General features: G+C 44.0%; 1 protein-coding gene across 2 annotated transcripts in view; it reads right to left on the bottom strand.

The window, feature by feature from the left end:
* The window catches only part of LAPTM5 (lysosomal protein transmembrane 5), a 123,855-nt gene that overhangs the window by 9,111 nt on the left and 92,612 nt on the right, over positions 1–22,132 (bottom strand). For both annotated transcript variants that reach the window (XM_069225122.1, XM_069225123.1), the window contains exon 7: positions 16,733–16,831. In XM_069225122.1, the coding sequence (XP_069081223.1) occupies positions 16,733–16,831 (99 nt within the window). The remainder of the gene's footprint in view (positions 1–16,732; positions 16,832–22,132) is intronic.

Raw genomic sequence — 22,132 nt, 5'->3', positions numbered from 1 at the left:
TCATTCTTCCCCAATCAGAGCTAGACATGATAAAAATAAATCTATCTGTAAATTTCCATTCAAACATTTCTCTCCTATAGTTTGCCAGTTGTGATGTGAGGCACACACTGTGCGCCATGGCTCGTGCCCCACGCCATGCTCTGCACATCTCTGTGCTGATGGTACGAGGTTAAAAAAAGAAGTACACTAAGGAACACAGGGTAGGTAGCATGGGTCACTGGAGCATGTTTAGGATTACTAACAGAGGCACTTGCTCTGTACGCTCTTACATGTATTCAGTGTGCATGATTTTATTATTTTTAATATGCTGCTACAAGCATGTTACTATTTCTGATATTCTTAATATCACTGGCATTTGCTGTAATGAGGGTAATCAGAGGCTCCACAGTCTTCCTTCCAAGGTCTGGTACAACCTTATGGTTAAACAGGAGAAGGAAATTTAGAAGAGGTCTGCTTTTTATTATTAGAAATAGGCTAATCATCTCCAAAATCCTCTTGTGTACAGCTCTTTTGAACACTAGGCAATATATTGTACCAGAATGGGTGGGTTCTGCATTTCGTCTGTCCCCAATGCAAACCCCCTTGCCTCTCCTTTTCCCACTAATACATCTTTTCCCTTCATGTGTGTGCATATTCTGGGATAACTCCTCACTTATTAATGTTGCTAGGTGGATGATGGATTGATGGAACAGGAGGACTGGCTTGTTTTCCAGGTACCAGTGCGTTGTTACACTGCTCCCAGCTTCTGTTGATCAATCATTGTCATTCTTCCCGAGTCTCCCCTGTGGACCAGTTTCTAAGGGTGGTTTTATTTCATCCTATTTTCCTACCCATCCTCTGACCACCCAGCTCTCCACAGGATTAAATTGCCCCTCCCTGTGTTGCATAGTGAAGACCATATGATCGTTAAGTCGCTCAGTTACTCAGTCGCAGTTTGTGATTTCCTAAACCTGAAAACATCACAGACTTACATCAAGATAACTTTGCTGAGACTCCATGTAATGAGACATCGGCAGAAGACACTGAAAAGACTTGATCTTAATGTACCTCATATGAAAGGGTGCGCAGGAGTATCACTTTACTTATTTAATATTTATTACATTTAAATCTAATTTAAATAAGTGTTTTGGTACATGTGAAATTATAACTGTAAAGCTTGATTCACTTTTTGACAGATATGTGTCTCCCAAGTGATACGTGTGAAATTATAATTGTAAAGCTTGATGAGCAAGTTACATACCTTTGGTAACGCTTTTTCTGGTGGATACATTAGCTACCTGTGGATTCCTCACCTAATGAATTCTCCCTATGTGTAGCATTCTACGGAAACCTTTCCCTAGCTCTGCACGTCGGCGAGGACGTCACAATTGCCCGACTCCACGCAGCCCGTGTGACGTCATCGTGGCAATAAGAGGTCCTCGCCGGCGTCAGTTTACCCCATTTTTGACGTGCCTTTGAAACATATAGAGAACACCGACAATCTACACATTTCATGATTATAAATAATGAATTTTATAGAGAATCTTCATATAAAAAACCTTTGCAAAACTCCTAAAAAGGAGCATACCATCATGAACAGTCTGCAAACTTGGAAACAACCTGAATTACAACTATAAACATATATACATATATAGAAACATTGAAAATAAGGCACTGAAGTGCACACCCAGACAGACAACGGGGAGGTGGGAGGGACCGTGATGAATCCACAGGTAGCTAATGTATCCACCAGAAAAAGCGTTACCGAAGGTAAGTAACTTTCTCTTCTGATGGATACAACTACCTGTGGATTCCTCACCTAATGAATAGAGTCCTAAAGCAGTACCACCTCGGAGGAGGGTGTCCGTCTGGTCAAACCAGGAACTCCTGCAGCACGTACCGTGCAAAATGGCCATCCCTCCGCATCTCCGAATCCAGACAATAATGCTTCACAAAGGTGTGGAGGGAAGACCAAGTCGCGGCCTTACAGATGTCCGCCACCGGAACACCTCTGGCCAAAGCCGATGAAGTCGATTTGGCTCTGGCGGAATGGGCTCTGATCCCCTCAGGAGGATCCTTCTTCACCAATGAGTAAAAAAATTTTATACAAAGAACGACCCACCTGGAGAGCGTTCTCTTGTGGACGGCCTTCCCCTTCCTCTTCCCCACGTATCCGATAAAGAGTTGTTCATCCAACCGGAACTCTCTCGTCCTGTCGATATAAAAGCTCAGAGCCCTCCTGGGGTCCAAACGATGGAGTCTTTCCTCCTCCTTAGATGGGTGTGGAGGAGGGTAGAACGACGAGAGAGTTATGGACTGTCCCAAGTGAAACGGAAACACCACCTTGTCCTTATGAAAAGTCGTGAAAGGCGGGTGAACAGAAAGGGCCTGAAGTTCACTAACACGCCTAGCCGACGTAATGGCTGTCAAAAACACAGTTTTGAAAAACAAATACCTCAAGGGGCAAGAATGAAGTGGCTCAAAGGGGGAGCCCATCAAAAAAGTCAACACTAAATTCAGGTCCCACTGCGGCATAATAAAAGGCGTGGGAGGAAATCTATTAGTAAGCCCCTTCAAAAATCGTAAAACCAAAGGAGATTTGAATAAAGAGGGTTGATCTGGAAGATACAAAAAAGCCGAAAGGGCCGAAAGATGGCCTTTAACAGAGGCCACAGCACAACCACGCTGAGCAAACAACAATGCAAACAATAAAATATCAGAAAGATGGGCACTTAAGGGATACATTTTCTTCTCTCCTCACAAACGAACGAAATTAGCCCACCTACTCGCATAGACCGATTTGGTAGTGTGTCGCCTGGCCGATAAAAGAACATCGGTGGTGGGAGAGAAAAGGAACTCAGGTTGCCCCACTCAATCTCCAGGCATAAAGGTGCAGTCTCTGGATGTGGGGGTGTAGAACCTGCCCCTGCGACGGCGAGAGGAGATCTGCCCTGAGAGGGAGACAGAGCGGGGGCACAACGAGAGTTGAAGAAGGTCTGCATACCATACCCTTCGTGGCCAATCCGGAGATATCAGAATAACTTGGGCCCGGTCTTGACGAATCTTCATCAAAACCCGAGGAATCAAAGATATGGGGGGAAACGCGTAAAGCAGCTGGTTGCATCGGATACTGAAGGCTGCAGAACGACGGACAGTGCGCATTCTCCCAAGTGGCAAACAGGTCTATCTGGGGAAAACCCCACTTCCGAAAGAGGCGAAGAGTGAGATCCGGATGCAGACGCCACTCGTGGTCATCTGAGAAGAAGCAACTGAGTCTGCCCGCTCGTATGTTTTGGACCCCGGCCAAATGGTTTGCCACTACGCAAAGCCGATGGTCCCGAGCCCAGGACCAGAGTTGTAGAGCCTCTCTGCAAAGAAGGTACGACCCTACATGCCTCTGTTTGTTAATGTACCACATCGCGGTCGTGTTGTCCGTCAGAATCTGAACTGACTGACCGCGAAGGGACGGGAGGAAGGCCTTGAGGGCCAAACGAATAGATTGATATGAAACCTCTGCTCTATTGGAGACCAACGACCCTTGACCTCCAAATCCTCCAGATGAGCTTCCCACCCTAAGGTGGAGGCATCCGTTATCACCGTGTTCACCGGAGTCGGCAGCGAAAACGGCTTTCCTTGGGAAAGGTTGCCTTCCGCAGCCCACCATCGGAGATCCGCTGCAGTGTCTCTGGAGATCTTTATCGACTCCCCGAGATCTCCTCTGTGTTGAAATCACTGCCTGCGGAGGCACCACTGAAGAGCCCTCATGTGCCAGCGTGCATGAGTGACCAACAGAATGCAAGAAGCGAACAGACCGAGCAGACGAAGGACCTTGAGGACTGGAATTACCGCTCGTTCTTGAAACATCAGAACCAACGCCTGAATATCCTGTATCCGCTGTGGCGGAGGAAAGGCTCGATTCAATGTCGTATCCAGTACTGCCCCTATGAACAGGAGGCCTGAGAGGGCTCTAGGTGAGACTTGGGCACATTTATTGAAAAACCCAGACTGAACAATAACTGAGTCGTCAGCTGCACATAACACAAAACAAGCCCCGGAGACTCGGCTTTGATCAACCAATCGTCCAGGTAAGGGAATACTGCCACTCCCTTCCTCCGGAGGTGTGCTGCAACCACCGCCATCACCTTTGTGAAGACCCGTGGTGCGGAAGTAAGACCAAAAGGAAGGACCGCAAACTGATAGTGCCGCGACCCTACCACAAACCGGAGATACTTCCTGTGGGACTTGAGAATGGGAATGTGAAAATAAGCATCCTGCAAGTCGACCGACACCATCCAGTCCTCCTTGTTCGATGCCAAAAGCACCTGTGCCAGAGTCAGCATTTTGAATTTCTCCTGCTTGAGGAACCAGTTCAAAACCCTGAGGTCCAAAATAGGTCTCAAACGACCATCCTTTTTGGGGATCAGGAAGTACCTGGAATAACACCCCTGACCCCTCTCTTGCTCCGGAACCAACTCCACTGCGCCCTTCAACAATAGGGAGAGAACCTCCTGTTCTAGCAACAGGAGATGATCTTCTGAACAAAAGGAAGGACAGGGAGGGAAGGGAGGAGGAATCTCCCGAAAGGGAAGAGCGTAACCTTTCCCTTCCACACTGATGACCCAGGAATCTGTTGTTATGGACTCCCATATAGGAAGAAAAAGAGAAAGCCTCCCCCCTACCGGAGAGACATGAGAGACAATGGCAAGAGGACTAGGGCTGCTTTCCTTGAGGTAACCCTCCAGAGGAAGAGGAAGGGTGCTGCTGCTGGGTGGCCCCTCTTGTGCAAACTCTACCCCGCCACCTAAACGATCGATAAGAGAGGCTGGAAGACTGCTTGCCCGGCTGCTGTGACCTCCCACGAAAGGAAGCCCCTCTACCAAAAACTTGCAGCCGTCTGAATGACCGAAACGGGGTGGAAGCAGCCTGCAGACCCAAAGACCTAGCAGTGGCCCTACATTCTTTAAAGCGCTCTAGCGCAGAGTCCGCTTTCGATCCGAATAGTTTTGCCCCATCAGAAGGCAAATCCAATAGCGTGGTCTGGATGTCAGAGGAAAAACCAGAAGTGCGTAACCACGCATGCCGCCTGGTGGCAACGGAAGTCCCCATGGCTCTTGCAACAGAGTCTGTGGTATCCAGCCCCGACTGAATAACTTGCGTATCCGCCGCCTGAGCGTCCGAAAGAAGGCTACAGTCTTTGCCGCATCCATTAAAGCATGGATATACCTGCCAAGAATACAAGTCGCATTGGCAGACTTTAGAGCCATGCTCCATGACGAAAACACTTTCTTGGCCGATTGGTCCATTCGTTTTGATTCCCGGTCTGATGGGACTTCCGGAAACGAACCAGGGGCCGACATCGAAGAGCAGGATACCTGCACAACCAGACTTTCTGGTGAAGGGTGTTTGGATAAAAACTCCGGGTCCCCAGGCGCAGACCTATAACGCCTGGCCACTGACCTACTAACAGCCGAAGAGGTGACAGGCTTCTTCCAAACCTCCTCGATTGGTTCCATCAGAGCCTCATTAAATGGCAGAAGAGGATCCGCCATGGCTTTAGCAGGGTGCAGAACTTCGGTCAACAGGTTGGTCTTAACCTGTACTGTTGGTAAGGGAAGTTCCAAAAACGCTGCGGCTTTCCTAATGACTGAATGGTTAGTGGCTGCCTCCTCTGTATATTCTCCTGGGGAGGCCAGATCATATTCGGGAGAAGTGTCAAGTCCACTTGCAGTGTACAGTCCTGGGAAGTCACCTTGAGGATCAGTGATCTCCCCTTCTTCAAGAAATTGCTGTTGATATTCTCTTTCTTCCAGCAACCTAAGGGCCTTCCGCTGAGACCTCAACTTAGCCTCGAGCCCGTTGTCAACATGGAGTGCAACGACGTCGGTGAATGGTGCCGGGAAGGCGTCATGATAGGATCTCCAGATCCACCCGATGCCGTAGATGGATCCATCGGCGCCATAGACAAGGCTCCTGCCTCCGATGCCGCGATCCGACCTCTAGGCTCCGTCACCTCTGACACCGGCGTCGAAGGTCTCTCCCTCGACGTTGAGGGCTGCGCTGCCGGCATAGGTGCTTGACCTGAGTCTCCAGCCGAACAAAACTGCATAAACGCGTCGGCTTATATGGAGCCAGAATGCCGAGATTGAATGCCAGGGGACCAGTGGGGCCAGCCGGTGGACCACCTCCCGGAGCCATATTTGGGAATATGGCAAACATGGCATTAAGAAATGCCGCTGGATCCGTACCCAGAGCCGGGAACGAAGGATAACCTTGCGGAGCCGGAGCTGGCGCCGGGCTGGACTCTTCAGCACCTGGATGCACCAGTGAAGCCAGATGACTCTGAGGCTCCACGACCTTGAAGACTGACGGCGCCGGGGATGTTTGCGGTGTCACAGGTTGTGGGGACACCGTGGGACTCACTTCCCAAGACTTGCGGCGCCGTGTCGATGGAGACCTCGACTCTGACCGACTTCTGGACCGATGTCGGGAGTCACGATGACGCCGCTTCTTGTGAGACGACTTTCCTGAAGAGGACCCCTGGTGCTGCTTCCTCTCCTTCTTGGACCTAGCCAAAAATACCTTCGCCTCATGCTCCTTCAACGCCTTCGGATTCATTTTCTGACAGGAGCCGCATTCCTGGACGTCGTGATCCCAACTGAGGCACCAAAGGCAATCGTTGTGAGGGTCAGTCACCAACATCCGATTTCCACACTCCCTGCAGGGCTTGAAACCCGATTTCTTTGGAGCCGACGTCGAGGAAAAACACAAAGTATCCCTTCCCGAAGAGATAACGATACAGGTAACAGAAAAGTAACCGTTATCGAAGGCACGGAAAAAAGGGAACTGATGTCAGCACGCCGGCGAGGACCTCTTATTGCCACAATGACGTCACAAGGAGCCACGTGGAGTCGGACAATTGTGACGTCCTCGCTGACGTGCAGAGCTAGGGAAAAGTTTCCGTTGAATGCTACGCATAGGGAGAATTCATTAGGTGAGGAATCCACAGGTAGTTTTATCCATCAGAATCACTTTTTGACGGATATGTGTCTCCCAAGTGATAACCCACAGGATATGGAAAACAGAACACCTGACACATAATCATTGTTGCAGGGACATGCCTAACTAAGTATAATAGTACCAATCCACCCAGACTTAGATAAACTGCAAATTTTCAATACCTCACTTCAAATTTGGATGTGTATTTTCTCTGCCCTCTAAATAGCAAAAACACACTCTAGACATGGCCCCTGACCTCAGCAGGTGCACAACATGATACCAAAGCCACATGGTTGGCTAAGTACCACTGACTTAACTGCATACCTTTATAGAGGCCTAAAAATGTCATCCTCCACTGCTAAGTCACTCATCCTAAACTATAGACTGAACACGCCTCTTTCTCTACCAGACTAACATATACATTATACACACACACATGTACTTATATATCACAAAGGCACTTCGATATCGCACACTTGAAACGGATGTTTATTAGTTCTAAATAATTTCCATATCATGTTATTCTGTCTAAATAACCATACTACGCACTATGCCCTGTTGTTTCTAAAACCCGCTTTGCTTGAACCATTATGCTTTGCCACATTTTAAGCTATGTAGTGATGCTTGTTAAATTTACACAGATCTGTATTTTCAGCCTTTATCTGTTTCATTCACTTCCTTGGGACAACCTAACTACTCTGCTTAGCATATCACACCACACTGTAACAAAGAGAGTCAGGTTCATCAAATAGTCAGCTACGATTATGATACTAACATCACCCAAACTCAGGGTTCACCACACAATCTTTAAGCAGTGCACAAAACTTGCTGCACGCCGCCTAAATAGCCCTCATGTGCCACAATTGGTTTTCGTCAGATACACAAAAGTGCTTTCCACCAAATAAGAACACTACACACTGTCATACCATTCACACCAACAACATGCCACCCCAGACGGCACTCACGTAATAGAAACTTTTTCACTACCATAATCATAAAAAGCATCAAAATCCACACAGCCCAGAGAAAAAACAGAAGTCCTTCAGAACACCTATCAATTCATATAAGACAATAAAAAGATCTTTATCTAAAACAAACGTAATTTACTTTCATGCTGTCTTACACAAACCACTTCTAAACTAAACATTCAGCAAACTTTATACTAACATCACACAAATACAATAAACAACATGCACAAGGCGACAGTGACATTCAAAAATACGTATAGAAGGGTGCCCGGGAGAGACAGTGTAATGATGTCATTTTGATCCATAAAACATTTCTAAAAATGGCAATAACATATTTAAAAGTGTGATACATTTGCAACGTAACTGAGGAGACGAGCTGATAGTTTTTGTGCATATCCACTATGGAATATAGCTAGGGATGGGCGTAGTTTGCAAAAATTAGTGTAGCGTAATCACGCTGAATTACCCCCAAATTTTGCAAGATTACATGGAATTACATGAGAAGAGTAATTCTACATTTAGCACTATTCTCTTAGTGCAAAAATGGTTCTTTGTGGTCAAAATCGACGCAAGAATGCATTTTGCACATTAAATAATGCTAAAGGTGCTCTTGCTGTAGGATTTCTTCCCACAAATTACTCTAGAGGCCGCACAATAGCAGTATTATTGGTAATTTCACGTCAAAGAGTAACACAGAATTACTAAAATACTCTGGTTAGGTTACACTGACGTAATTGAAATTCCCCCCAGGGCTAAATATAACAGTAACTATGTAGAAGTGTTGCGTATTCCTGTCACATAAACATAGTGGAACAGGAAAGGTTGTGGACAAGGACTGAGTGTTCCTGCCACATACATGCAAGGAGACAGCATAGCAGATAATCGTTGAGTAAGACTAAAACATAAGTACCATGATCCAGCAGGGATTATTGAGAAGGGGTGAGTGCTTCTGCAATGTATCTGCCATGGACAAGAAAAATGAATGGAAAAAGGCTGATTGTTCCTGTCACATATATGGCCTGAATGGATGACCATGAGGAAGGGTTTAACCACGTTTGCCATAAAATAGCAGAGGTTCCAGAGAAAGGCGCTGAAGGCGTTGACCTCAGCAGCACAGCAAAGTTCTTTGTGGTCCTTCCCATCATTATGAGGGGGAGCATCACTGACAAAATCAGTCCTTGGTGCCACTGGTTAAACTCTGAAGTGCCCAGGGCTGCCTGTCCTTCAGAACAGACTTGAAGGATTTCGGGCATATTTATGAGCCCTTGCGCTGCTGGAGCGTCACTTTGTGTGGCTCTGAACGGCCTTCCAGATATGGAGTAAGGCAAGGTAGCACAAGTCGCTGCGTTACCTTACTCTGTGCTCAGGAGGCGTTCCAGGGCGGTTGCTGTGTGTGATCACATGCAATACCCACAGATTTTGATGCTTCCCCAGATTTACAAAACCATGCAAACCTGGGTATGGGCCAGAACCTTTCGTCTCCCAAGGTGAGAATGTAACGAGGAGAAAACACTTTATTTCTCCTTGTTTTTCCCTCTTCCATGTGTGCTCCATTCTGCAGCACAGATAGAAAGAGGAAAACACCTCTGAGGATTGATTTTGTGCAGGGACAACATCTTCCTGCACAAAAACAATCTTGCCGACAACACAGGCCCCAGTGCACCATGGTGCAGGAGTGCCTATGTTGATGCTAGGTTGCCGAAACCACACCAGCGCAGGGGGAAAGGACAGGGCTGTGCTGCCCTATGCCGAGCCCCCATTAAAGAGGGCCTTAGTGCGGCCATTTTCTATTGGCCATGTGTTTACCTCATTAGTAAGTACCAAGAGCCAGACTGCCATGCGTAAACAATTTTGATCCAAGATATTCAGCCATATTGTTAGGTTAAATTCTGCAAACACATAATTTACTTATGGGCTCTCTGGAGTCACAGGTACCGAAAGGAAACGTGAATACAGAGGTGGCGATCTATAATTTCTAGGTGTGTTCTGCAGGTGACAGCGATATATGACTAGTGTAGTGCAGCCTAGCTCGCTTGAGGGAAATTATCTCTATTAAATTGCAAAATTGGGAACTAATTAATTAACAGCTATTTTGTAAGAAGTTTGTGTGCGGGATCATAGAAGAGCAGAGCGGTGGACTCCGCCTGCTACCTGTAATCTGTAGTGGGCACAGATAAGATGCTCCCAAGGAAAGTGAAGACAGATGCAGTTTTATAAACATGGACTGCTTGTAACTAAGGTTCACAGCAGCATTATCTGAGGGATGGAGATTTCTACTCAAAATATACATTCAACAGGTGTAGATGATCGTCAGTGCACACTACCTGTATAAGTCATGTTTCCCAGCCCTCCTGGCCTACTTGAAGTGCACCCCCAAGTCAAAAAGGAAGATCTTCCTGGAGTCATTCTGAAGTCATCTGATGACTTCAGCTGGGCTATTCCTGTAATTATCTGTGGAAGTCATCACTGGCCATCCTGAAGGATGTGTATAGGGTGAAATATTTAAATGAGATGACACCAGCGTCATCACTGAAACCACTCCAGGATGGTGTTCTGATGACTTCCATTGAAAACGTGTGATTATTTTTAACTACTACAGGATTACCCCAGGACAACAAAAGGATTAGAGCAGAGTCCTTTGGGAATACTGCATGACAACTAGGGGATGGGAAAGATTACTTCTTGATGACCCTAATGGCAAAAAGGGGAAGAAAGCAGATTGCTTCGTGATGACTTTGTGACAACTAGGGGATGGCAACAGATTACTCCACGGGGACTCCATGACAACTAGGTAATGGAAGTAGATTACTACAAATGACACAATGGCAACTAGGGGATGGTAGCAGACTGTTTCACAATGACGTCACTACTACTTCAGGTGTTTTTTGCATTACTTCATGTGTAATTCAGGGTGTGGTTTTATTACTTCACTGTGATCCCATGAGGACTTCTGGATAGTTTGTTTTCCCATTCCAGTAACAATCAAAGATTACTGCTTTTAAGTCTTTCACTGTGGTTGATATTTCTCTCTCCCAGGGTCATTCCACTGGACTTTAACAGCACTGAAATGTACCATTAAACAAAAATATACAGGCCCTTAATTAGTGAATGTCATATAGCTGCTTGACATACTGTTGTGGTAATACTACAATTCAACTTCATGTAAAGCTGCATTCTTACCACCAGCTTTCAGTGAACGAAAATAGCCTTACTGCATGTCTTAATGTAGCAACACTGTGTCCATCTAAACTGAAAAAATAATGTTAAAGGTAAGGAATTCTCCTTTCAGTATACTAGACATGAGCTTTTGCATGTGTAGCAATCTGTTACAGAGGGGCAGAGAGAACTACCATCATGTCTTTAACCCAGGTATCTCAATCTCACTAACCATTATCTCTTTTAGTTTTGATTGGATGTATGTCAGCAGTGATTGGTAGATAGTAATGACAGTGGGAGAGCAGCACGTAGAGAGACAATGAGTGAGAGTGTGTTGGTAAGTATGTTCAGAGGATCTTATAAAGCTTTTGTGCCAGTGAATATTATAAGTGGGAGAAGGGAACAGATGTGAGTGTTACTGTGAATAGCTTGAGATGAGGAGCAGGTCAATTAAGAATTAATGGATTTGCAGGTTTTCCAGGGAAGGCTAAGGCTCAACCAACAGAAAACATCTTGCATCTGGAACTGTGCTGGGGGTGGGGCACTGAATACATACATTGTGCTGCTATTGACAGCCATACTACCATCAGTGCAGCATGCGCTAACAGGGCCTGGTGGAACCATGAACACCATCAGCGCTGCTCAGAGGGGAAATCTAAGCTAGCTAAGGGCTGGCTAGTACTTTTAAAGTGTGCGCTCTGACAAACATAAATACTGAGACCCCACACTCTAGACAGGAGGGCAGATGAGGCCTACAATTTGACTCTTAAGTTAGTATCCAGAGGGCTGGGCAGTATGTCTAGAGGCCTGGAGGGGCTGGCTGGAGTCAGGGCTGGCCTGACCGCTGCTGGCACCCTGTGCGACAATGTTTGTTGGAATCCCCCAATGACCACCTCCACCATGGATTCCTTTACGTCCACCCTTAACAGTGCCTCTCAAGTTTCCATAAGTGCCCCTCATGTTTCCATAAACACTCTCTTTCAGATGCATTTAATCAGTTTTATAGCACCACTCATACCAGTGTAAGATGTCAGAGCACTTTACATTGCACTCACATTACACAGGGACAATCAATCATAGGTGTGCACATCAGTGTATAGGAAATGTTGCATAAGACAAACGACTACAGGGTGTATGAGTCTCACATCATCCATAATGGTAGGGTGTATAGTTTGAGTGCTTGGTCTGGAGGAGCACTATTTCAGAATTTATAATGTAACACTATGGTTGGGGGTTCTCTTTAACAATAAGAATTGATGTCCAACCAAATGAACCCTTTTTGCAACATTAGGATAATGAAAGACTGAGGAAAAAAATCATAACTCTCTATTCTATACCTTGCAGCATGCATGCAGTTCTTTGCTGACAGTTAATAGCTTACTGTTCTATATTAGGATTGTAACTTCTAAACTGCAAGTCATAAAAGGACCTCTCTGATAAAAGTAGTAACCCATTGACTTATTTGCATTGTATGCAGTTGGGCCCATATTTAATGGAAAATGACGGAGCGTGACGCTGCGCTAAAATTGGCAGCACCACGCTCCGTCATACTCACAACGCATGGATGCGCCGTATTTAATTTAATATGGCGCATTCCTGTGTTGTCACTTGCCCTGGCACTAAATTGAGCTGCCAAGCACCAATGCAAGCATCCTTGCACCATTGTGCAAGGATGTCTGCGATGAGGGGTATGATTATTAATGTGTGGGAAGGTGTCCCTTCCTGCACATAAACTATCACTAATGGCGACACAGAAGTGCCAAACTGTCATATTGAATTGATTGTTTCAGTGCAGGAAGGGACACCTTCCCGCACATAAACAATCATGTCTGGCATTTTGCTCTTTCTATGCATGCTGCAGAATGCAGCACACATAGAAAAATAAAAAAAAACGAGGAGGAAGAAAATGCAATTGGTGTTGCTGTGGCACGCCCACAGCAACAGCCATTGCACGCCCTTTCCACCCAAAGGGCTGCGTGTGAATGGGCTGTATTTGCAAGGTGGCGTTAAGCCACAAAAGTGGCTTAATGCCACCTTGTAAATACAGCGCAGGGCTTTGCGCCATTGGAGCATCACGAAAAGTGGCGCTCCGGTGGTGCAAGGGGCTCATAAATATGCCCCTTAATCTGCATGGTACATGTTCTTTGCAGCAGGCATATTCACCCTCTGCGCTACCTTAAAACATCCACTAGAGAATCCGATCCCTCACCAGTCAGAACATTAATCACCAGAGTTATCTTGACATATTTATTGTTACCTGAACACGTCTGGAGACCAGGAACGTCACAACAGGTGCTTTTAAAACCATAATATACTTGTAACCACTGCGCGGCCACCTGAAGGTAGCACCCGTTACGGTGGCACTGGTTGCACCGCCCTAGAGCCAACCCTGGCTGGAGTACAGAAGAAAAACCATTGTAGTGAACCATAAACCTAGTGGCGTAACAAAACTTAAGGCGCTGCTACTTCCCAGCTTCACTTAGGCAATGTTTTAGGTCCTTGGCCTGAAGTTTGTACTTTTTTCCAACATCAGGGTGACGCAGCCTTTGGCTTTCCAAGATAGGACAGTTGACAGTGAGAGGGCGGGTGGGGTATAGGGTGATCCCCAAACTTTGATAACAATATCTATGGGGAAGTAAGACCAAGTGACTTTACTCAATAGCCGGCGTTGGTGCAGAATGTTGGACTCAGAATCTGATTAGCAAACATGTTTCTGGTAGGGTCTCCGATGGAGACCACGGGCAAGAGGCAAAAGTCACCAATGCAGGAATGGTTTCTCACTGCTGCAGAATTTCACTAAAACTGCCATTTTTTTACTTTGCAGTACTGCACTTTACACAGTTAAAAAAGCATGTAAAGTTTCAAGTTGCCTGAGTCTGCAACCCCTTGGTAAAATATCAAGTGGCTAAATTTTACAGAATGTGTTGTATAGTTTGCATTCTTTGAATTCATAATTTGTTTTTCCCAACTGCATGGTTTAGACAATACTGCCCAATAATGTCATACTCCATTGCTGTCTAATCCCATTGGCATGAATCTAAACTAACATGTTTTTAACATTTTATAACAATATACTTGTTAATACTGATTATTAAAATAAAATGATGTAAATAAGCTAAATAACATTTACCTGTGAGTGTTCTTACATATCTTATGAAGCACACTGTATGCTAATTTGCATTTCAAGAAAACTATTTTAATGCCTGAATAGTGTTCATTGAGTAGTAATCAGCAAATAATTCTAAAATCACACCACAGGTTGGACCTGTCTTACAAAAATGAAACCAAAATAGTGGGTGTATTCTTGGGGTAATCAGCAAATCATTCTCAAAACATGTTAGAAAGAAATTATGCTTGAGGAGTTTTAGATATATATTTTCAAATCATCAAAAACACATTGGATCTTATGAAGTTATCAGATACTCATTCTTAAATCTTCCTGAAGTCATCCGTAATAGTCACACCTTGTGAAGTCATCAGGTACTCATTCTGAAATCATCCTGAAGTTATCAGGAAAGTCACACCTTTTAAATCACATAGTCATCTTTAAATCCTCTTGAGGTCATCATGAATAGTCACATCTTGTGAAGTCATCAGATACTCATTTTCAAGTCATCCTCGAATCATCAGGCTTGAGTTTCTAAACATTGCTGATGATTTCAAGAGCTTGATGACGTCTGATGGTGTGAAAATGACTTCTGCAGTAGTTGGATGATCATCCAATGACTCTGGGATGGCTTCTAAAGTAATCCTGTTTGACCTGGGCTGATGCAGGAGGGGCATTGCTACTCTGCTAACGCAATGCTTATGGTCAGAATACCCTCGCAGAAACGTGGTATTTCAGAAAATAATAGTCAGAGTTTCAAAGATTCTTCAATTATTCTGCAAATCTGCAAAGAATTGTGTGATAAAAATGATTTCCGCTCTTTTGATATGCTTCTGGCAATCAGCTGGGAAGTGGCACAAATTAGAGAACTAAGGCCCCGTACAAGTCCTGCAGGGGCGATTTAAAGACCTTAGTACAGATCTAACACTGTAAGAAAAGTTTGGCTACCTTTTGGTATATTCTACCGATTCAAGCAATATCTAGAGAAATGTGCTTAATTAATAATAAATGTGCATTTAAACCTTTCCTTGGTGTGGGTGCTTGCCTTTCTATAGAGCGTAAAGCATTGCACTGCACTCAACTAAGAGCTCTGTGCAAAACTATTGTCAGATATCAGTTGTGATACAAGGCACATTACTAGATACTGCTAGCGTGTCTTGTGGTTTCTAAAGTGCCTGGTTCCTGCTGTCCTCCAAAGCATCCTTAAACATTAAAACAACCTTAGATTCTCTTTTGAGCAGGCAAAACCACAAAGTAGCGGGCTGTTAAGTATGTTTTCTGTTTGGACTGTGAGGAAAAGCCTGGTGGTCCGGAGATGAAAAAGAGAACAAGCATTTGCAATGTGACCGGTCTCGCATTACGTCAAGTTAGAGCTATTAGCGTTGTAAACTCCTAACCAGACTTTTCTTGCCACATTAAATGAAAAAAAAAACTAGCGTGATTGCGCTGTGAAATAGAGGGGAAGAACTCCAGAAACCATATGGAAAACATGGAGCCTCGTATGTTTCCTGTAGTTTACTGGTGCTCCCGAGGAGGGCTAAACACCGGAAAAGGCATGACCTATGCATGCCTTTCACGAATAAAAACAAGCAGATTTTAAAAGGCAAACCCACGAACCAATGAAAGTGACTGACGTAACATGGGCATGGTTAAAATCCCCCTAAAGAGAGGTTGGAAGAGGGACTGAGCGCTTTACGCTCGCCCCTAAAAATGGCCTCACACCTTGGAAGAAATCTGTCAGGGTCATTTATATTTTGTTTTTCAAAAGCAAATTATGGTTTTGGAAGTTTGATTTGAAAAGCAAACAGCTTGCTGAGTAGATGCATGAGCCATAGCACACACTCAGTATACTTTCAGTATGTTCAGTGTCTTCCTCTGAAGACATTGAGGTCGCTTCCAGGAAGAAATCTCTAAATATAGTGGACGGTAATCCAGCAGGGTGACGTTCTTATCAAATGCTGTGTTTTTATGCATATTTTGATATCAGTTACATTGATATTGTTTTTACTGCCTGCCAAGAATAAATGTATTCGGAAAAGGTTTTTTAATGTGACTTAACCACTGAGCACACATTTTAAGAGTGAGGGTCGTTCACAGACGTCTGTCTGTGACCACCCTTCAAGGGTTAAATGGCCTTAGGCTTTAATGGAAAAATAGTTCACTGCCCACCAAAAAATAAGATCGGTCAAAAAGTGTTGAAAAAAACCAACGTAAAAGTTGGTCACTGTGAACCCTACATATTTGGAGTTACTGAAAAGAGGATCTGATTTTCTGCCCCTTCACATGGGGATAATCCTGCGGTTCCACAAATGGTATCACACAGCGCTACCTGGTTCTCGCGTTTTGTCATTGCTGAAAGGTTTCCTGATGCAGTAGGGTACCTGGTAAAGGGTTCACGTGGATAGGTATAGCAAACATTTTCAGATGGTGGCACACAATACAACAACCACGTCCTTCTTATCGTTCAAATGCAGTATCTTATGGGTGGGATCTCATTTCTGGGAGAAAAGCAAGAAATACGTTTTACCTTGTCTGGCAAGTTCAGCTTGGGCGTCTCTTTCGTCACAGATTTGCGAGAGTCGCGGATCAGCCTGAAGCACTTCCAGACGCAATTCATCATGAACAGCTGCAGGAGAGAGAATGCAAACAGAATTAGGCATATCCGTTTTAGGGGCATCATGAGAGGAAGTGAGGAAGGCTTTGTGAATTCCAGGAGTGAAGTCATTGGGCGAGGCTACACATAGATTACTTTTTCTAGTAACCAATGAGTTTGTTCAGCTTTGTGAAAACGAACTCTGTCAAGCCATATCTGGCACAGTCGACCATAAAGTTAAATCATGTCACCCAATGACTAAGACGTCACAAATTGCAGGTATTAAATGCATATTCTTGTCATGTTAAGGGTATCAAATTGCTCACCTCCGTCTATCCAATCAGTGTCATTTATGACAGTTTAGAAGCTACTGCTCCAAGAATGGAAATGATTCATTGACACCTTGAAAGACATTGCATTGCTTATTCTGAGAATAACAATGTCCTTCAAGGTCTCTGGGTGAGCTGGAGTTATTCTTTTTTTTAACGGAATACCTTTGATTGCCATGTCTGTGCAATAGAAAATGAGATAAAATTTAATACGTGTCAGAATGTTGACCTCCGAAACAGAAAAAACTCGACCAACCTCTACTACGACCGCTCTCATTTACTATAGAAATGTCCACAATTTCCACTCCTTTTCTTCCACTTTCATGACCTAGACCTGCTGCACCATATGTCACATACTACTGAATTCCAATAATTAAATGCTTTATTGATGCTCCATTTTAGAACACCTTTTTAGTGAATTCTTAATTTCCAACATGAGCACTAAAAATATATTGCATAATGTATTTGAATTAATAGTATTTAGAATAATAATATGCATAGTTGTTCCCATGTTATGTCACAGTGTACTTTTTTAATTTACTTTCACCGGTTAGCAACTAGTATTATTTACCTCTAGGGTAAAACCCCCTTTCCGCCATTCGTTTCCTTTGTAGAAATGAGTACAATCCCCTAACAACAAAGTCAGTTTTTCAAGTTAAATACATTAACATGCATAGGTCGAAGCTTCAGTGCTGTTGAAGATATGGAAAATCTAAGTTAATTGGTCAAAGTTCTAGTAGGTCAATGTTATGGTGTTGGTAGTTCCGGGAGTTCACCAATAGAAGAGGACCAGGAGTGAAGTCAAGGATCGCGGAGAATCAGGCTTATTAAAGCACATGTGAATCCAAGAACCACAGCATCGCTAAATCCACATTTTTGATATTTGAAGTTTTCCCTTTTCCCTGTTTATCAGTGTTGGTGAAACAACTATTGGAGTAGATAAACGAGGTATTACATTCATATTAATAGTGGTTGTTCTCCTTGAAGGTTTACTTTGCAGATATCATCAAGATAAAGACAACCGGTGTCAAAAGAAGTGAGTGACTCTTCCGTTGCCCTACTTCCCTTTATAGCCTCTGCCTGTACAGAAATGCCTGGAGGAAAGCATAGGCCCACCTACCTCCAATTTGTATAAGTATTAGAGATCGTATTGCATTGTAATTGCATGTATATAGTGCTTACTACCCATGACAAGCCATTGAAGGGCTTTATGGTTGGTGGCACCTCTGGAACCAAGTTTAGTGGTTAGTTCAGGGGTTATTGATTATTGTTACTTATTGTTTATTGCTGGTTATTGGGACTGTCTGGTGTCCACAATAATCCATTCCATGTCTATACTCTAGTTTCGTTGTCTTAGATTAAATTAAGAGGATCTGGGTCTGATCATTAGTGGGGGGTTTATGATGTTCAGATGGTAGCTTCCTGCTTCGAAACAAACATTCCATGCTACATGCTGCAACTGTGAGCAGCTCACTCAAAGCAAAGTGTCGAAGTCGGCCGAAAGTCCTATTTTGTTGCTGGCCAGCCTTGTCAAACAAACTTCCAGAACTTTGTAAAGCCAATTCTGCTGCTTTCAAAAGGCGCTTTTGTGAGGTTACTTGAAACATGTCCAGGTGGCAAGAAAATAGGTCAGGAGAGGAAAAAGGTTGTCTGTTTATAGAACGAGTAAATAAGGACAGCAGCTCAGGGATGATACCTGAAAACACGTCTTTCTGCAAAATGTCACTTATCAATGCAGCGCCTGTTTCTCTTTTATAGCAAGGTTGAGGCAGGCACTGAGCACAACAGATTATCCACCCGATGGAGACATCTCACAGTCTGTACTACTTTAATAACTTCACATTAGCTCCTGAGGTGTCTTGTGTTGAACTTAATGTGAAGTCCCCAAAATAATCCATTGCCAGCCACCAGCATATGAGGCCCTCTGCAAATCGAGGGCTTTGTGAAATACTCTGAGGTATGAACTTCCTGACTACTAAAGGCCTTCTTCATCAGTTGGGAATTCATGGGAGAGACAGAAGAAGATTCTCATGGAGCTCCAAGGCAAGTGGTGCCATGGAGGCAGGAAGATGCAAGCCGCAGTAGGGTAGCAGCGGGAAGGCAGGAACATATGATGATATCAGAGTTTTATATCTGGATCACAGAGAGTATTGCAAGACCACGTTCATGCAGACTGTGTGTGAATCACTAAAAAGATATCCACACGCAGTGTAAGACACGTGTGTCTAACTTAAGTTCATGTGAATTGGATGCTTTACTTACTTTGCAAACAACACAAAATCAGGACCCCAGAATCTTTCTTAGAAGCCGGCAGCTAGTCCTGTCAAACGAAAGGATTGCTAAATATGAAAATAAGACAGTTTTGATTCTTCCTCATGCCTTTTTCTTACACTAGCCTACACTTCCTCTCACTCTGGCTGGTTCTTTTAGGTCCAGCATTATCCAATATCTTTTGATTTTACTAATAAAATGTATAAAGGTAAAATATTTAGTTATAGGGGTTTTGGACAGCTGTCTTCACCCACTGGTCTGTTACTGTGGCAATTACATTCTAATTCCACCCACTACAGAATACAACTTGGGGAATGGGTCAGCCCTTTTTAGCCAGTGGCCATCTTCACTGTGAGTGAAGACATTCTGCACTTTCACAAGTAGTATATCCACACATAATGTAGTTATCTTAAGTGTCAGGGATTACTATGGCAATTGTGACCAAAACATACTTTTTAAAATGATGAGGGCCTGGCAGCTTTCCCATCAATAAAGTTTTGCAAAAACTATGATAACACATGTACTGACAAAGCCAAAAGGCTGGTGGCCAATGCCAGACATATTGGCATTACCCATGCTTGATTATTCCTACCTCCACTCCTTTGTTACTGTTTTATATCTTTCTCTTCCTACTTCTTTCTTCATTTTCTGCCTTTATCTCTCTTATTTGAGGTCAAAGCCTGCTCATGAAAAAAGAAGTCCCACGCCCAAAAAACTGAATGGCTAATCAAACCACCTGCAACCACTAAGGGAAATTGAGAACTAGTTAAAAAGCATGACAGATTTCCAGGATAATCAAAGGTTATGTAAATGAGTTTAATTTACATTAACTATATGTACATTTGTTGCAGTGGGATTTCCTCTAAAACCTGCAGGCATCCTCCTATCCTGAACCTACCACAGACACCGATAAATTTAGACACTGCATTGATTCCCACAGATGTCATGCTGTCTATGGGAGTGTTGTCTGATACTGCATTAAGCTTGCATCCAAAGGATATCTCTGTAGTAGAGAATCCGCAGCATGTAGGTAGGAAGGAATGGAGAGTTTTATGGAGGAAATGGTGGAGAAGTATTCAGCCGGCTCAACATTTGGGTAAAGCCGAGACTCATTGTAATCTACACACTTTCTTCACACTTTCCAGTCTGCAAATGTACATATTAATGTAGCTAGGATTTTAAAAGCTTGATTATCCAAACGGAGTTCAACAATGTACTATCCAAGCTGTTAGCATGGGCTTATCATATATGATGATATGTAGGCCCTTCATGGTGCCACTTCATGAAGGAAAGTGGTGAAAATTGCAGTGCAGATCAACTTTTGTGTGCAAACAAGGGACATGCATAATATCGTGTGATGTCCTACATATGACATGTGTAATATATGCATTATGGGCCTTACTTTTGAGCTTCATACGGAAATTTATACAGATGGTTTCTACCATGTACAAATCTCTCTCAAGACACTACTGACTCATATCTATGGCATAGCACAATGGTTAGCGCCAAGGTAAAATTGCACAACTCCCAGAAAACCCAGAGTTGCAGAGGAAAATGGGATCCAAAAGGGGCATCTTTTTTTTGCAACTGCATTACCAACTCAACTCAGGAGTCAGTCATTTTTCAATGTTTTGCACCCGAATTAGGGGCCAGATGTAGGAAAGAAGCAAATTGCAACTTGCAATTTGCGAGTCCGAGCGACTCGCAAATTGCAAGTCGCAATTTGCTATGCAGAAAGGTGTCTCAGACACCTTCTGCAACTCGCAATGGGGTCGCAAAGACCCACCTCATTAATATTAATGAGGTGGGTAGAAGTTTGCGACCCCATTGCGAGTATGGGCACTCACGGGGATGGTGGCCTGCTGGAGACAGCAGACCACCATGTCCGTGACTGCTTTTTAATAAAGCAGTTTTTTTTTTCCATCTGCAGCCCGTTTTCCTTAAAGCACTTGGAAAAAAATACCGAAACCTTTAGTTTCGGTTTTTTTCAGAGCATTGGACCACTGCCTGCTCTGAAAAAATATATTTGTTTCCATTCACAAAGGGGAAGGGGTCCCATGGGGACCCCTTCCCGTTTGCGACTGGGTTACCATCTATTTCAAATGGATGGTAACTGCGATTTCATTTGCGACCGCTTTCGCGGTCGGAAATGAAATTGCATAGCGTTGCGAGCCGCAAATAGGAAGGGAACACCCCTTCCTATTTGCGAGTCGGAAATGCATTTTGCGAGTCGGATCCGACTCGCAAAATGCATTTCTGCATCGCGGAGAGGCTTTTGCGCCTTGCAAACGGCGTTTTTTGCCATTTGCGAGGCGCAAATCCTTTCCTACATCTGGCCCTAAGGTCGCAAAACATTGATTTCTAGACGTGCACTCAGACACTAGATTAAGCTTGTTGTACAGAGTATCTTCAAGAGCTCCAGTCACTGAAATGATTTTGAAATAAAACTTCTTAGAGTCGCTATTCATATGTTCTTAGTGGGAGTAAAAGTGTCACTTTTCTCTCAAAAAGAATGAAGCTGCTTGAACAATTATACTTGTGGTAGCTGAACTATGCGTTCTGCTTCACATTACCCTCAAAGGGTAAGCCTTGACTGTTCAACCTAACAACCCCAGAAGTCAAAGCTGAAAGAGGAGATACTTGGCAGTTATGTGAGCTCAAAGAAGTATCTGGCTACTGTGTTTTCAAGGACACTGGCGACCATAACTGCCCTTGATTCACGTGGACCCTGGAA

This window comes from Pleurodeles waltl, chromosome 3_1 (genome assembly GCF_031143425.1).
Source record: "Pleurodeles waltl isolate 20211129_DDA chromosome 3_1, aPleWal1.hap1.20221129, whole genome shotgun sequence".
NCBI classification, from domain to species: domain Eukaryota; kingdom Metazoa; phylum Chordata; class Amphibia; order Caudata; family Salamandridae; genus Pleurodeles; species Pleurodeles waltl.
The sequence above is the reverse complement of the archived record's forward strand: the minus strand, read 5'-3'. Positions and strand labels throughout refer to the sequence as shown.